This window comes from Nomascus leucogenys, chromosome 3 (genome assembly GCF_006542625.1).
Source record: "Nomascus leucogenys isolate Asia chromosome 3, Asia_NLE_v1, whole genome shotgun sequence".
In the NCBI taxonomy this organism is placed as follows: Eukaryota; Metazoa; Chordata; class Mammalia; order Primates; family Hylobatidae; genus Nomascus; species Nomascus leucogenys.
Window position 1 is genome coordinate 31671552 of NC_044383.1, and position 16315 is coordinate 31687866.

General features: G+C 41.8%; 1 protein-coding gene across 6 annotated transcripts in view; it reads left to right on the top strand.

Moving 5' to 3' along the window:
- ARMH3 (armadillo like helical domain containing 3) overlaps positions 1 to 16315 on the top strand; it is a 215110-nt gene that overhangs the window by 63161 nt on the left and 135634 nt on the right. For all 6 annotated transcript variants that reach the window (XR_004028954.1, XM_003255385.2, XM_030807990.1 and 3 more), the window contains 2 exons: positions 1440 to 1509; positions 2875 to 2935. Coding sequence is in view for 5 of the 6 variants with exons in the window: in XM_003255385.2 (XP_003255433.1) it covers positions 1440 to 1509; positions 2875 to 2935 (131 nt within the window). In the remaining variant the exon portion in view is untranslated. The remainder of the gene's footprint in view (positions 1 to 1439; positions 1510 to 2874; positions 2936 to 16315) is intronic.

Genomic DNA, 16315 nt, shown 5'->3' on the forward strand with positions numbered 1-16315 from the left:
GAGGAAATTTTTTGTATGTCGGTAGGGTTGGGGTGAAATTGATCCTACTAGAACAAATGTGGGTGGAAAGTTTTGCCAAAGGGCTTTGCATGACGGCTGTTCAACAGACCCATGCTTGTTGTTGGGATTTTTGTGTGTCATGGAGCTGTTTCTTATTCGAGAGTTTTGGAAGATTCACAAGCGTGGCAATGATGCTGGATTTCTTTTTTTTTTTTTTTGAGACAGAGTCTCTCTCTCTCTCTCCCAGGCTGGAGTGCAATGGTGTGATCTCTGCTCACTGCAACCTCTGCCTCTTGGGCTCAAGCACTTCTTCTGCCTCAGCCTCCTGAGTAGCTGGGATTACAGGTGCCCGCCACCACGCTCGGCTAATTTTTATATTTTCGTTACAGACGGGGTTTCACCATGTTGGCCAGGCTGGTCTCCAGCTCCTGACCTCAGATGATCCGCCCGCCTTGGCCTCCCAAAGTGCTGAGATTACAGGTGTGAGCCACCACGCCTGGCCTGATACTGGATTTCAATAATATAGGTTTCAGCAAGGAAATCGTTCTAAGCCTTTTGTTTTCAAAATGTAGTATAATTTTTGATTGGCTAAGACTAGCTGCTGCTCAGATTTGTTCATCTGAGAAGTGGGCAAATAGAATATGGAGGATCAGGGAATTTCTTAAAGCTTGGAGATATGTTAAAAAATATCACATTGAGGGCTGGGCTTGGTGGCTCATACCTGTAATCCCAACACTTTGGGAGGCCGAGGTGGGATCACAAGGTCAGGAGATTGAGACCATCCTGGCTAACAGGATGAAACCCCATTTCTACTAAAAGTACAAAAAATTAGCCGGGTGTGGTGGCAGGCACCTGTAGTCCCAGCTACTCAAGAGGCTGAGTCAGGAGAATGGCATTAATCCAGGAGATGGAGCTTGCAGTGAGCCGAGATCGTGCCACTGCACTCCAGCCTGGGCAACAGAGCGAGACTCCGTCTCAAAAAAAGAAAAATTACATTGAGGTTTAGATGTAAAACTTACTTTATTTTTTTGCAACTACTACTGTTGCTGCTTCACCATCATTTCCTCTTTTTTTATTATTATTATTTATTGTCAAAGAAAAATACCAGTGTACCTCTTTTGTCATTAGTAATGCCATTTATATAACTAAAAGCAAAATAAAACCAACAGTTTTCCCATTTTAGTATTCTCTAGTGCCCTTTGAGGTTGTGAATTGTAATTTTGTAACAGGTGTGCATTGATAACTGAAGCATTCACAAGTCCTCCCTTTCCCGCTTCACCCCATGCTACCCCGTTCCTCTCCCACCATGCGAAAAAGGGAAAGAAAAGGAAGTATCCCTGTAATAGTGATTTTATTTGCACAAGGAACATGATGATGGGCCACTGGATGTCAGTGCCAGTGTCTACTAATTTCCTTTCTTCATTTTTTTGTGTGTGAAGCCTATGAGACATAGGAAGAAGGCAGCAGACAAGAATCTTCCCTGCCGTCCTTTAGTATGTGCAGTACTGGGTGAGTGAGTATCATCAATATTGACATTGTTCTGTGATAGTGATAGGCTTTCATGATGAAGATGAAGAGTAGAACCTGTTTGATGTGCTTCTTCCGCAAATAAATTATTAGTTGTGTTTTTTCCCTGGCCTAAGAAACCGTGTTTATTGTTGTGTTTGGTAAAGCAACCCCAGTTATAGAGTGGTCAATAAAAGGGTCCTGTCGTTCAAAGAAAAAAGTCATTCTGGGGAGACAAATGGCTATGTCTAAACTTGATACATGATTTACATTTGTAAAATATCTTACTCTTGATCAAGATTTCAGGTTGAGCACAGTGGCTCATGCCTGTAATCCCAGCACTTTGGGAAGCTGAGGTGGGTGGATCACTTGAGGTCAGGAGTTTGAGACCAGCCTGGCCAACATGGTGAAAACCTATCTGTACTGAAAATACAAAAATTAGCTGGGCGTGGTGGCAGGCGCCCATAATCCCAGCTACTCAGGAGGCTGAGGCAGGAGAATCGCTTGAACCTGGGAGGCAGAGGTTGCAGTGAGCCAACATCGCGGCATTGCACTCCAGCCAGGGCGATACTGCATCTCAAAAAAAAAAGATTTCAAATTCTTCCCATCCTTTTTAGGTTCGAATTGATGTGCCAGCTGGCCAGGAGGCTTGAAGTTCATGGTTCACCTATACGAAACTTCCCCTGAGTAAATTAAACTGAGATGAGGCTGACTGAGTTGACAGGGGTCTATATCTTGGGTAATTTTGTCTGTCCAGAATTCTGCATTTTCCTCAGGGAATTAGCTGAATTCTTAATCCCATTTCACTTGGATATTCACCCCCAGTTTCTAAATCTACCTAATTTTAGAAACAGTAATTAAGGCTATATAATAAGCCTCTATTGACCCAAAGCCCCACAGCCCATTTCAGTCAATATCTGTCCAACGGAGCATGATAGTAAGATGAGATTGACTGACATAGCTTTAGAGCTGAGTCTCTGGTTACACAAATGTGATCCATAATTTCTTCTCTGAGCTTGCCTCATTGTCTAGTCTCAGAATATGATTTCCCTTTGGCGGTCTGCATTAATGCCATGGGATGAAATACCTATACAATGAAATTTTCCATTTATCTGAATTTATTGGCAGGTTAGGGTATCCTTCTGGAGGTCGGCGAGTGAAATAATTTCTTATTACTTTACAAGTGGCAGGTGGTGAACAGTGTTACACAAAGAGCGTTATATAAAATAAGTGTATATGAATAAAGATGTGGTTAGTGGATGCCGTTCAGTGTGAGTGCAAGGTGTACTCAGAAGCTTTTTTTCCAACTCAAAGGCAAGAAATGAATTCCATTGTAATTGATCCAGTTTTTCTCTATTCCCCTTTCAGACCTGATGGTAGAGTTTATTGTAACACACATGATGAAGGAGTTTCCTATGGATCTCTATATGTAAGTACCATGGTTCATTTAATGTGTACAAATCTATTTTAAAGAATTGAATGTTAGAAAATTCATGGTCTGTGTAGGCCAGGCGTGGTGGCTCACGCCTGTAATACCAGCATCTTGGGAGGCTGAGGCGGGCGGATCACAAGGTCAGGAGATCGAGACCACGGTGAAACCTCGTCTCTACTAAAAATACAAAAAATTATCTGGGCGCAGTGGTGGGCGCCTGTAGTCTCAGCTACTTGGAAGGCTGAGGCAGGAGAATGGTGTGAACCCAGGAGGCGGAGCTTGCAGTGAGCTGAGATTGTGCCACTGCACTCCAGCCTGGGCGGCAGAGTGAGACTGTCTCAAAAAAAAAAGAAAGAAAAGAAAATTCATGGTCTGTGTATACTTCAAGAAAAACACATTTGCATGTGGAGAAGTGTTAGGGAACATTTTCTGGCCTGGATCTGTACATCTTTTCGGAAGAGGTAATAAGCACAAACCACAATTTGGATTCTGCACATATCTGCGTGATCACTTCTAGGCACACTGCATGAAGAGGGAGCCGACACATGAATATAGTGATCGCAGGGGGCTGTTGTAATCAAAGATATGCAATACCAGCAGACCACTTAGTTGTCTCTGAGCTTTAGCATTAGGTAGGATGAATTTAGAGAGAGAGTGCTTCTGATCCCTTCTTAGCCTACATTGTCCTGACAGCCTAGCTGGAGCCCTGTTAGCTGGGCAGATTATGTCTCCAGTGGCCTGGCCATGAGATTCCTGCCTCCTGAGGAGATCTGATTGACCATCACAGTTTTTTGTTTTTGTTTTTGTTTTTTGTTTTTTGAGACAGTCTCACTGCGTTGCCTAGGCTGGAGTGCAGTGGCATGATCTCGGCTCACTGCAACCTCTACTTCCCAGGTTCAAGTGATTCTTCTGCCTCAGTCTCCCAAGTAGCTGGGATTACAGGTGCACACCACCATGCCCGGCTAATTTTTGTATGTTTACTAGAGATGGGGTTTCACCATCTTTGCCAGGTTGGTCTCTAACTCCTGACTTCAGGTGATCCGCCCACTTCAGCCTCCCAGTGTGCTGGGACTACAGGCATGAGCCACCACACCTGGCCGACCATCACAATTCTTTATAATGAGCACAACTGGAGGCAACTCAGAATCATCATATTTTATTTTTACTTTGTGACAGGGCCTCACTGTGTTGCCCAGGCTGGTCTTCAACTCCTAGGCTCAAGCAGTCCTCCCACCTCAGCCTCCCAAAGTAGCTGGGACTACAGGTGTGTGCCATTACACGTAGCCATCATCATATTTTAATAAAGTTTAAACCTTAAGAGTTTTCTTTCTCCTTTGCCACTCCTCCTACATTCTTCTCTTTAACACCCAAGAACAGCTGTGCCACATTAATGTCATCTCAAATACATATATTATCTTTAGTCCTTATAAAATATCTGAATTGAGTGTGACATCAGAATTGCTAACTCCATTTTTTGGGCAAGAGAGTAATTTGGTGAACAGCAAACTGAGTAAACCCCATTGCAGTGCCAGGCCTGGGATCTAGGGAGGTATAAAGGATTTCAGTCTAAATAGAGCAGACCTCTAGCTTGCTTTTTTTTTTTTTTTTTTTGAGATGGAGTCTCACTCTATTGCCCAGGCTGGAGTGCAGTGGCATGATCTCAGCTCACTGCAACCTCTGCCTCCCGGATTCAAATGATTCTCCTGCCTCAGCTTCCTGAGTAGCTGGGACTACAGTCGTGCCACCACCATGTTGGCTAATTTTTGTATTTTTTAGTAGAGACAGGGTTTCACCATGTTGGCCAGGCTGGTCTAGAACTCCTGACCTTAGATGATCTGCCTGCCTTCGCTTCCCAAAGTGCTGGGATTACAGGTGTGAGCCACTGCGCCCAACCTTCCAGCTTCTTAGATTGCTTATAAACTATATAGTCTTGCTTTCATAGGTCTGAAATAATGATATAAATTTTACTTTTAGGTAAGTTGGTTACAGTTTGGATTTTTCCATACCTTTTGGGTGTTTAGAAGTAAGTCTGATCCTTTATTTCAAGTCAAAGACCATGAACAGCTGCTTTTTATAACACTTAACAGATGAGTGTTCAGCTTATTTTAGCTGGGGTCCCTGAACTTCATTATCTTAGGGTTTAGATTTGTTTTTGCTATAGACTTTATTTCTGGCTCGATTATTTTATATCCTAGTTTTAGGATGTGCTATTTACTTTGTAACATGTATTACTGTAGTTTCAATTTTTTCATTTTACAAGAAAGGAAGCTGAGGCTCGGGAGATTAATTACTTTGCCCAGGGTTACTCTGTTAGTAAGCATCATTGCCTGGATTTGAACCCAAATTTTCTTACTATAAATTCTGAACTGTTACCTTCCCAGGTGTATTAGTTATCTACTGCTGTGTAACAAACTACCCCAGACATAGTGGTTTAAAACAAACATTTATCACCTCACAGTTTCTGTGGTTCAGGAATCTAGGAGAAATTTAACTGGATAGTTTTGGCATAGGGCCTCTCAAAAGGATGCTTTTTAAGGAATAAAGGTAATATGCATACTTGAGGATCACATTAACGTGGCACAGGTGTTCTTGAGTTTTAACGAGAAGAATGCAGAAGTGGCAAAGAATTAAAATCTTAAGGCTTAAACTTTATTAAAATAAGATGATGGCCAGGTTAGTTGGGGCAGCAAGCATCTGAGGTTCTACTGGGGCTCAAAAATCTGCTTTCAGGCTCACCTAATGGTTGCTGGTAAGCCTCAGTTCTTCACCACATGGGTCTCTCCGTAGGGTTGGTAGGCATGGCAGCTGTCTTTCCCCAAAGCAATTAATCTAAGAGAGAAAGAGAAGGGGAGCGAGAGCCCAGGATGGAAGCCGTAGTATGATTTATAACCTAATCTCAAGTAACATATCATTTCTAATGGTCACACAGACCAACCCTGATACAGTGTGGAAAGGGACTATATGAGTGTGTGAATACCAGGTTGGGGTCCATCTTGCAGGCTGGTACCACAGTTGCACAGCTAGTAAGCTGCATAACTAAGGTTAAAATTCATGACTGTCTGACCCTGGAGGCTGTTCTCTTAATCATGTCTGTGATAAGTGATGGAGGAAAGATTTGTATAGAGTGACTATGCTGGCTGGAGCATTAGAGAAGATATCGCAAGGTTGCATTTGACCTGAGTCATGAAGAAACTCTAGGGATTTTCTGTGTGGAGGAGTCAGGGAAGGACATACCAGGTAGGGGACCAGCATGTTTAGGTGCTTGGAGGCTTGAAAATGTGGTATGTTTGGAGAATAGAGCATAATTCCGGGTGGTTAGAGTGTAGAGTGCATAGAGGGAGGATAAGAGGTAGAAAAAAAGCTTGCCCAAGATTAAGTGGATGATGAGGAACAGCTGAAGGTGGGGCTGATATGATAAGATTGTATGTTCATTACTGTAAAGTTACAGGTATATTATCTGTTCACCCAACCCCCCACATTTCTAGCCAATGAACCTGGTCTCCCCAAATGTTCTAACCCCCTCCTCGCCCTAGTTCATAACTTCACCCTCAAAAGAGTTTTTATCTTGCCTTGCTTTCTTAGGTGCTTTTTCCACCTGCTCCTTAATTTACTGCCCTGGGGTTAGGGAAGATGGAGAAGATAACGAGGCATCAAGTTGACAGAGACTGGGCAGAAGGTCCCACCCTCAGGCTGAATTCACTTTCTTCATTACTACCCATGGGCATGTTTCCAGATCTTCCTTCTCCCGCTTCTAGCTCCCTTTCCAGTTTTTAGAATTTGGAGCATCAAGTCCTTTTGGGTGAACTTCCTGCTTCCAGCTGGGCAGCAGGCCAGGCTGCTGCTCTCCCTTCTCATTATGTACCCCTTCTCGGCAGTATACAGCAAAATGAGAAATTGAAAGCAAAATGAATTTCTGCCATTTCAGATAAGTTTATAATCTTCCTAGTGAAATATGAAGAAATATGGAGTTTGGAAAGACTTAATACTCAAAGCCAGAATCTGATTCAGAAATGAAACAATTTCACATCTGTGTGTGAATGCTGTGGGTAATGATGGGGGAAGGTGCTTATACTGAAGAAAAAAAAAAAAAAGAAAGGTCTTGCCTGGAGCAGTTAAGAGGTAGCAAAACTGAACCAATTACTTTCACCTCCTAGCTGTACTCCTTGATTCTTGCTGCCACTCTCACTGCCACCACAGGATTGGGGAGTGAGGGGATATAGTCTCTGGGAGAGTAAATTTTCCTTTAAGTTACTCTTACATGGAAATCTTGGACTCTTCTTAAGTTACATATTTCCAAACCTGTAGGTAGGCATCAGAAGAAAGGTACAGACTTCAGTGGGTCCTACAAGAAGATTTCAGGAGAAAGTGGAACTCATTTTGTGTTGAAATAGGAAATTGCTACAAGCATGAAAGAATCCCCACAAGAAGCACTAAATTTAGAGTCATTCTGCCAGTACATACATATGTGTGTGTGTGTGTGTGTGTATTTTATTTATTTTTATATTTTTTTGAGACAGAGTCTCTGTGTCACCAGGCTGGAGTGCAGTGGCACGATCTTAGCTCACTGCAACCTCTGCCTCCCAGGTTCAAATGATTCTCATGCCTCAGCTTCCCGAGTAGCTGGGATTACAGGTGCCCACCACCTCACCTGGCTAATTTTTTGTATTTTTAGTAGAGACAGGGTTTCACCATGTTGGCCAGGATGGTCTTGAACTCCTGACCTCCGGTGACCCATCTGCCTCGGCCTCCCAAAGTGCTGGGATTACAGGAGTGAGCCACCGCACCCGGCCTATGTGTGTAATTTTTTTTTAGAGGCAGGGTCTTGCTTTGTCATCCAGGATGTAATGCAGTGGCATGATTATGGCTCACTCTAACTTGGAACTCCTGGGCTAAAGCAATCCTCCCACCTCAGTCTCATGAGTAACTAGGACTGCAGGCTTGCACCACCATGCCTGGCTATTTTTATATTTTTTGTAGAGGTGGGAGTCTTGCTGTGTTGCCTAGGCTGGTCTTGAACTCCTGGCCTCAAGTGATCCTCCTGCCTCACCCTCCCAAAATGTTGGGATTTACAGGCATGAGCTACTATGCCTGGCCTCCAGTATATATAAACACACATATACACATACATGTATGTATATATACATATATATGTGTGTGTGTGTGTATATATACACATATACGTATATGTGTGTGTATATGTGTGTGTGTATATATATACGTATATACGTATTATATATATGTATATGTATATATGTGTATATATGTAAACCCATGGGATCTGTATATATATGTATATATGTGTGTATATATGTATATATATGTGTATATATAAACCCATGGGATCTGTATATATATGTATATACAAGTATATATGTATACATATATACATATATGTGTATACACATATATGTATACATATGCATATATACGTATATGTGTGTATACACATACACACATATACATATATGTATATACACACATACACACATATACATATATGTATATACACACATACACACATATACATATATGTATGTACACACATACACACATATACATATATGTATGTACACACATACACACATATACATATATGTATGTACACACATACACACATATACATATATGTATGTACACACATACACATATATGTATGTACACACATACACACATACACATATATGTATGTACACACATACACATATATGTATGTACACACATACACACATATACATATATGTATGTACACACATACACATATATGTATGTACACACATACACACATATACATATATGTATGTACACACATACACACATATACATATATGTATGTACACACATACACACATATACATATATGTATGTACACATATACATATATTCATATATGTATGTACACATATACATATATTCATATATGTATATGTGTGTATATATGTACACATATATGAGTGTGTGTGTGTGTATATATATATATTTTTTTTTGATGGAGTCTCGCCCTGTTGCCCAGGATAGAGTGCAGTGGTGCAATTTCAGCTCACTGCAACCTCCACCTCCCAGGTTCAAGCAGTTCTCTGCCTTAGCCTCTCGAGTAGCTGGGATTATAGGCAAGCACCACCACGCCTGGCTAATTTTTGTATTTTTAATAGAGATGGGGTTTTACCATCTTGGCCAGGCTGGTCTTGAACTCCTGACCTCGTGATCGACCTGCCTCATCCTCCCAAGTGCTAGGATTACAGGCGTGAGCCACTGTGCCCAGCCTCCAGTATATATGTATTTTTAAGGCCACAGCAGTGGTTAAAATTTTCATTCTGCTTGATGTATAGTATAAATTATTGAAACCACAAGGCTAATGATGTCACCTGTTGGTGACTGTGGAGACAGGAACAGAGCCTAGGAGCAGTGCTGGAGTGGATGTGGATAGGTGGCCGCAGGGGTTGGGGATGTAGGTCGCATCTCACTGCTGCTCTGGAGTGGCTCGGTGTTAGTGGGATGGCGTTATCAAAGGGGGCCAAATATAGGCCGTCCAGATCCAGGCCATATGAGAGGTGCTGGCATTCAGGAATGTACTGTGTGTGCCTAGGTAGTCATGTAAGGGCAGCATCTAGTCACATTTGCTGGCTGCAACAAAGCCGTTAGCACCAGGGACCTCATGACTCTCAATTTCATGGGAAAATTGACAGACGAGTTTGTAGATTGTTAAGGCAAATCATGCTCAAACAAGGGCGTCATTAAGTGACAACTGTATCAAACAGGATCACATCACAATTTCTAAAAATCAGCAAATTATTTGGAAACAATTAGGATGATTTATACTGCAACTTATATCACTTGGTAAGCAATTTTGGTACAGGTTTATGAGTGTAAAAAAACAGTGTTTTTTCTGTTTTCTCACTCAACAACAACAATCAACACAGAAGACTTCTATGACCAAATGTGGGGAGGGTTTACTCCCTACACACCAAGCAAGCAATCAATTCTGTAGCAGATACCAGCCGGGTGTACTGTATTTCAATTCTGACACTGTCTACCTGGAGGTAGTTTCAGATCCCATGGGTTTAGGGCTCAGTCCCTAAGACTACCCCCTGCTTTCAATGCCAATCAGAAGCCCAAGGTTATTTTGCCTGTGCTTCTGATGGACCGGCTATAAATTGGGGTTCCTACAACCTCCTCCTTAGGTTTGATTAATTTGCTAGAGTGGCTCACAGAATTCAGGGAAACACATTTACCAGTTTATTACAAAGGATATTTTAAAGAAACATATAAACAGTCAGATGAAGAGATACATAGGGTGAGGTCTGAAAGGGTCTGGAGCCCAGGAGCTTCTGAACCCTTGGAGTTGGGGTGTGCCAACCTCCCGGCACGTAGATGAATTCTTGTTCGCCTTCCTGTAGGCCTCCATGTGTTTAGCTATCCAGAAGCTCTCCAAACCCTGTCCTTTTGGTTTCTTATGGAGATTTCATTATGTAGGCATGTTTGATTAAACCATTGGCTGGCCATGGTTCATGCCTGTAATCCTAGCACTTTGGGAGGCTGAGGTAGATGGATCACTTGAGCCCAGCCTGAGCAACCTTGTCTCTACAAAAATTAGTCAGGTGTGGTGGTGTGTGCCTGTAGTCCCAGCTACTTAGGAGGCTGAGCAGGGAGGATGGTTTGAGCCGTGGAGGTCAAGGCTGCGGTGAGCCGTGATTGCACCACTGCATTCCAGCCTAGGTGACAGAGTGAGACCTTGTCTCAAAAAATAAATAAAATAAAATAAAAACCACTGGCCATTGGTAATCAACTTAACCTTCAGCCCCTCTTCTCTCCCTGGAAGTCAGGGCTAGGGCTGAAAGCCCAACTCGCTAATCATGCCTTGGTCTCCCCGGTGACCAACCCTCATTCTAAAGCTACCTAGGGGAGGCCAGCCGTCAGTCACCTCAACATACAAAAAGACATCACTTTGGAGATTCTAAGGATTTTAGGAGTTGTATGTCAGGAAACAGGGTTGAAGACCAAATATATATTTTACAACAGTGGTCCCCAACCTTTTTGGCACCAGGAACCAGTTTCATGGAAGACAATTTTTTCACAGACCTGGGGGCAGTGATGGTTTCGAGATGATCCAAGTGCATAACATTTATTGTGTATTTTATTTCTGTTATTATTACACTGTAATATATAATGAAATAATTCTGTAACTCACCATAATGTAGAATCAGTGGGAGCCTTAAGCTTGTTTTCCTGCAACTAGATGGGCCTGTCTGGGGGTGATGGCAGACAGTGACAGATCATCAGGCATTAGATTATCATAAGGAGCCACAACCTAGATCCCTTGCATGTGCAGTTCACAATAGGGTTTGTGCTCCTATGAGAATCTAATGCTGCCACTGATCTGACAGGAGGCAGAGTTCAGGTGGTAATGCAAACCATGGGGAGCAGCTGTAAATACAGATGAAGCTTCCCTTGCTCACCTGCCACTCACCTCCTGCTGTGCAGCCTGGTTTCTAACCAGTACTGGTCCGTGGCCTGGGTGTTGGGGACACTTTTTACAATATCACAAGGTTAGTTTATTAGAGAATAAAAGGGAATGACTTAAAATTTTTCCATGTATGTATTGATTTATAGATTATTTTTCTGTATGGTTTGTAAAATATTTGTTTTTTTCTTTTTTTGAGACAGAGTCTTACTCTGGCATCTAGGCTGGAGTGCAATGGCGCAATCTCAGCTCACTGTAACCTCTGCCTCCCGGGTTCAAGCAATTCTCGTGCCTCAGCCTCCCAAGTAGTTGGGATTACAGGCCTGCACAACCACTCCTGGCCAATTTTTGTGTTTTTTTGGTAGAGATGGCATTTCACCATGTTGCTAGGTTGGTCTCAAACTCCTGAGTTCAGGTGATCCACCCACCTTGGCTTCCCAAAGTGCTGGGATTACAGGTGTGAGCCACTATACCCGGCCTGTAAAATATTTTTAATATCACTGCTGAAGGTACCCCAGTCTTTGTTTTTTGTTTTTGTTTTTTGTTTTTTTTGAGATAGAGTCTCGCTCTGTTGCCCAGGCTGGAGTGCAGTGGTGCGATCTTGGCTCACTGCAAGCTCCACCTCCTGGGTTCACGCCATTCTCCTGCCTCCGCTTCCTGAGTAGCTGGGACTACAGTCACCCACCACCACGCCCAGCTAATTTTTTGTATTTTTTAATAGAGACGGGGTTTCACCACGCTAGCCAGGATGATCTCGATCTCCTGACCTCGTGATCCACCCGCCTCTACCTCCCAAAGTGCTGGGATGACAGGTGTGAGCCACCGTGCCCGGCCTGTACCGAAGTCTTTTAAGAGAGTACTGTTTAAATAGTTTTTACTAAATTCTGTCTGAGAGGCTCCTGCAAGACCACTTAGGGAGTGAGAAGAACAGAGAGAGATGTGAATAATGGAGCAAGTAGAATAAGCTAATAAGGTAGCAATGGAGGCTTATTATTTAGAGTACTATGAAAATATCTGGAGAAGAGTAATTTTAAGACTTTAACTTATAAATTTAGTTCAATTCACTTGTATCCTTGGTACGTTTTTAGGCATTTTGTTTGTTTTATTTATTTATTTTTAAGATGGGCTCTCACTATGTTGGCCAGGTTGGTCTTGAACTCTTGGCCTCAAGCAATCCTACTGCCTCAGCCTCCCAAAGTGCTAGGATTACAGGTGTGAACCACAAAACCCAGCCAGTTGTTAAGCATTTTAATTCCTCTACCTGGTGTCTCTGGCTCTCATTCTGCAGAGAGAGGTTAGTAGTGTTTTTTCTGCTTTCTTCTTTTCTCCTCTGCTAAGAGGCCCAAGAAATTAGCTACCCCTATTTTTTTTTCTTTTTCTTTTTCTTCATTATTTCTTCTTAAAAAAACAAAAAAAGATTACATGTGCAGAATGTGCAGGTTTCTTACATAGGTATACACGTGCCATGGCCTATTGATGCATCCTCTGAGTTCCCTCCCCTCACCCCCCCACCCCCCAACCCCCCAACTCACCCTAGTGTGTGTTGTTCTCCTCTCTGTGTCTATGTGTTCTCAATGTTCAGCTCCCACTTAAGAGTGAGAGCATGCAGTGTTTGGTTTTCTGTTCTTGTGTTAGTTTGCTGAGGATGATGGCTTCCAGCTTCATCCATGTCACTGCAAAGGACATGATCTCATTCCTTTTTCTGGCTGCATAGTATTTCATGGTGTATATGTACCACATTTTCTTTATTCAGTCTATCATTGATGGGCATTTGGGTTGGTTCCATGTCTTAGCTATTGTGAATAGTGCTGCAATGAACATACATGTGCATGTGTCTTTATAGTAGTAGCTACCCCTATTTTAGCTTGATTCCATGAGCTGTCAGATTGATATCCCACAGATTAATGTGGTGTCTGCTAAAGTCAGTGGGGTCTTAGGATATTCTTTGTCTCGGGTTATAGCCATAGAACTTAAAAGAGTCTCAGGCTGGGCACGGTGGCTCACGCCTGTAATCCTAGCACTTTGGGAGGCTGAGGTGGGCGGATCACCTGAGGTTGGGAGTTTGAGACCAGCCTGGCCAACATGGTAAAACCCCGTCTCCACTAAAAATACAAAAATCAGCCAGGCATGGTAGCAGACATCTGTAATCCCAGCTACTTGGGAGGCTGAGGCATGAGAATCACTTGAACCCGGGAGGCAGAGGTTGCACTGAGCCGAGATCATGCCACTGCACTCCAGCCTCTGTGACAGAGTGAGACTCTATCTCAAAAACAAAAACAAAACAAAACCCCCAAAAGACAAAAGGAGGAGCCAGTTTCATTTACCTGAAACTAGCAGTTTACCTAGGTTCAGTTTTCTAGGAACTTTATAACTTAGTTATAATAAGACTTAAGCAGTAGCATTCAGTTGGTATACAGTCAAGATTTGTTGAATGAATGAATGAAAAGGGTAGGTCTGACAGTTTCTTCTGAACCTTTTGGTTTGTGTGATGAGTGTGGAGTTCCAGAGGGGTGCAGTCCAAGCCCTGGGCCTGTGGCTGACCAAACCCTCCCTTAACTAAAAAAGTCCTAATTTAAGTACTTTTAGGGTAGAGAGGATATGACAAAGTGAGACTTAGAATCTGAATTTAGTTAAGACATTGCATTTTAGGCCATTTAGAAACCTCCATACACGAGGGATTCTAAGGGCTGAGATCATAGTTAATTGAATGTTGAATTTGTGAATTTAAGTTGAAAATAGGAAATATAAAAGCTAATCCTCTCAAATGAAGAGTATCAATTTATCCACCTAACACAGGCTATTAAAGTGGACATTTAATGGCTTAGTCAAGAATCCAAGCATACCTAGTTATAGAATATATGAAATGAACATTGCTGTGAAAGCTGTAACTTGCATATCTTGACAAATATTTGGAAAATGTAGGCCACAGAGTTTTTTTTTAAGCAGCTTTAAATTATACAATTTAGTGTTTTTAAAATATATTTACAGAATTGTGCAACAATTACCATGAACTAATTTTAGACCATTTTCAATCGACTCTTGCATAAAGAAATCCTGTACCCAGTAGTAGTTACTCTCCGTATTTCTTGCTCTGTCCTCTCCCTCAGGCCTAGATAACCCAGGTCTACAAAAATTAAAAAATCTACTTTTTGTCTCTATGTATTTGCCTATTCTGGACATTTTATATAAATGAAATAATAGAATATGTGGATTTTTACTACTGACTTCTTTAATTTAGCGTAATATTTTCCATATTCATCCATGTTGTAGCCATTCCTCTTTATGGTTAATATTTCATTGTATAGAATACCACATCATTGTGTTTATTCATTCACTAATTAATAGACATTTGGGTTGTTTAGACTTTTTGGCTATTATGAATGCCACCATGACTATTTGTATACCAGTTTTTGTGTGGACATATATTTTGTTTTATTTTTATTTTTTTTAGAGACAGAGTCTTACTCTGTTACCTGGGCTGGGGTGCAGTGGTGCAATCATAGCTTCAAACTCCAGAGCTCAAGCGATCCTCCTGTTTCAACCTTCTGAGTAGCTGGGACTATAGGTGCATGACACTGCACCCAGCTAATTTTAAAATTTTTATTTATTTTTATTTTATTTTATTTATTTATTTTATTTTAATTTAATTTAATTTTATTTTATTTTAGTTTTTGAGATGGAGTCTCACTTTGTTGCCCAGGCTGGAGTGCAATGGCGCGATCTTGGCTCACTGCAACTTCCATCTCCCGGGTTCAAGCAATTCTCTGCCTCAGCCTCCTGAGTAGCTGGGATTACAGGCGCCTGCCACCACGCCCGGCTAATTTTTTGTATTTTTAGTAGAGACGAGGTTTCACCATGTTGGGCAGGCTGGTCTTGAACTCCTGACTTCATGATCCACCCACCTTGGCCTCCCAAAGTGCTGGGATTACAAGGCATGAGCTACTGAGCCTGGCCTAATTTTTTTAGTTTTTAATTTTTGTAGACATGGAATTCTGCTTTGTTTCCCAGGCTGGTCTGAAATTTCTGGCTTCAAGTGATCCTCCTGCCTTGGCCTCCCAAAGTGTTGGGATTACAGATGTGAGCCACTGTACCTAGCCTGTTTGTGTTTTTCTTTTGTATACACCTAGTAGCGGAATTGCTGGGTTATGTGGTAGCTCTGTATCTAACATTTTGAGAAACTCCAAACTTTCCCAAAGTGGTTGTACTATTTTTATTTTTACCAGTATTCTTCGAGGGTTCTAATTTCTCTACTATTAACTTCCCTCTGTGAAGTGAGAGCCAGAGACACTAGCTAGAGGAACTGATGTGTATTTATAATTCACCATATGAATTTTGGGGGACAGATGTCAATCTGGAACATGTGCGTAATGATTTACTTGCTCTTCTCCTGGCATCAAATGTTCTTTCCATAGTTGTTTCCAGTTTTCTTTTATGAATGCTGTTTCTTTGTAAGCATGAAATCTATGTTCATTTGATATGCAAAAGTAGAATCATGTTTTAATATGCCTTTTAAAAATGAAGTTGAACATTATAGAAAAATGTTGGCTTTCCCTGTTCCCCGTTTTTGGGAGATGGAGGAATTTGTTGACTGTTTCCTTGGCCTGTCTTTGTTGTTCGAGGTTGTCTTAGTCTGTTTGCTGTTGCTATAACTGAATACCTAAGACTGAAAAATTTATAGAGAAAAGAAATTTATTTAGTCTCACAGTTCTGAAGACCAGGAAGTCCAAGTTCTAGGGGCTACATCTGGGTGAGGATCTTCTTGCTGATGGGGACACTGTAGAGTCCCAAGGTGGTGCAAGATATTGTATGGTGAGGGGGCTCAGGAGAGAAAGCCAGACTGGCTTATATAACAGATTTACTCTCATGATAACTAACCCACTCTCATGATAACCCATTAATCCATTAACCCATGAGTGGAT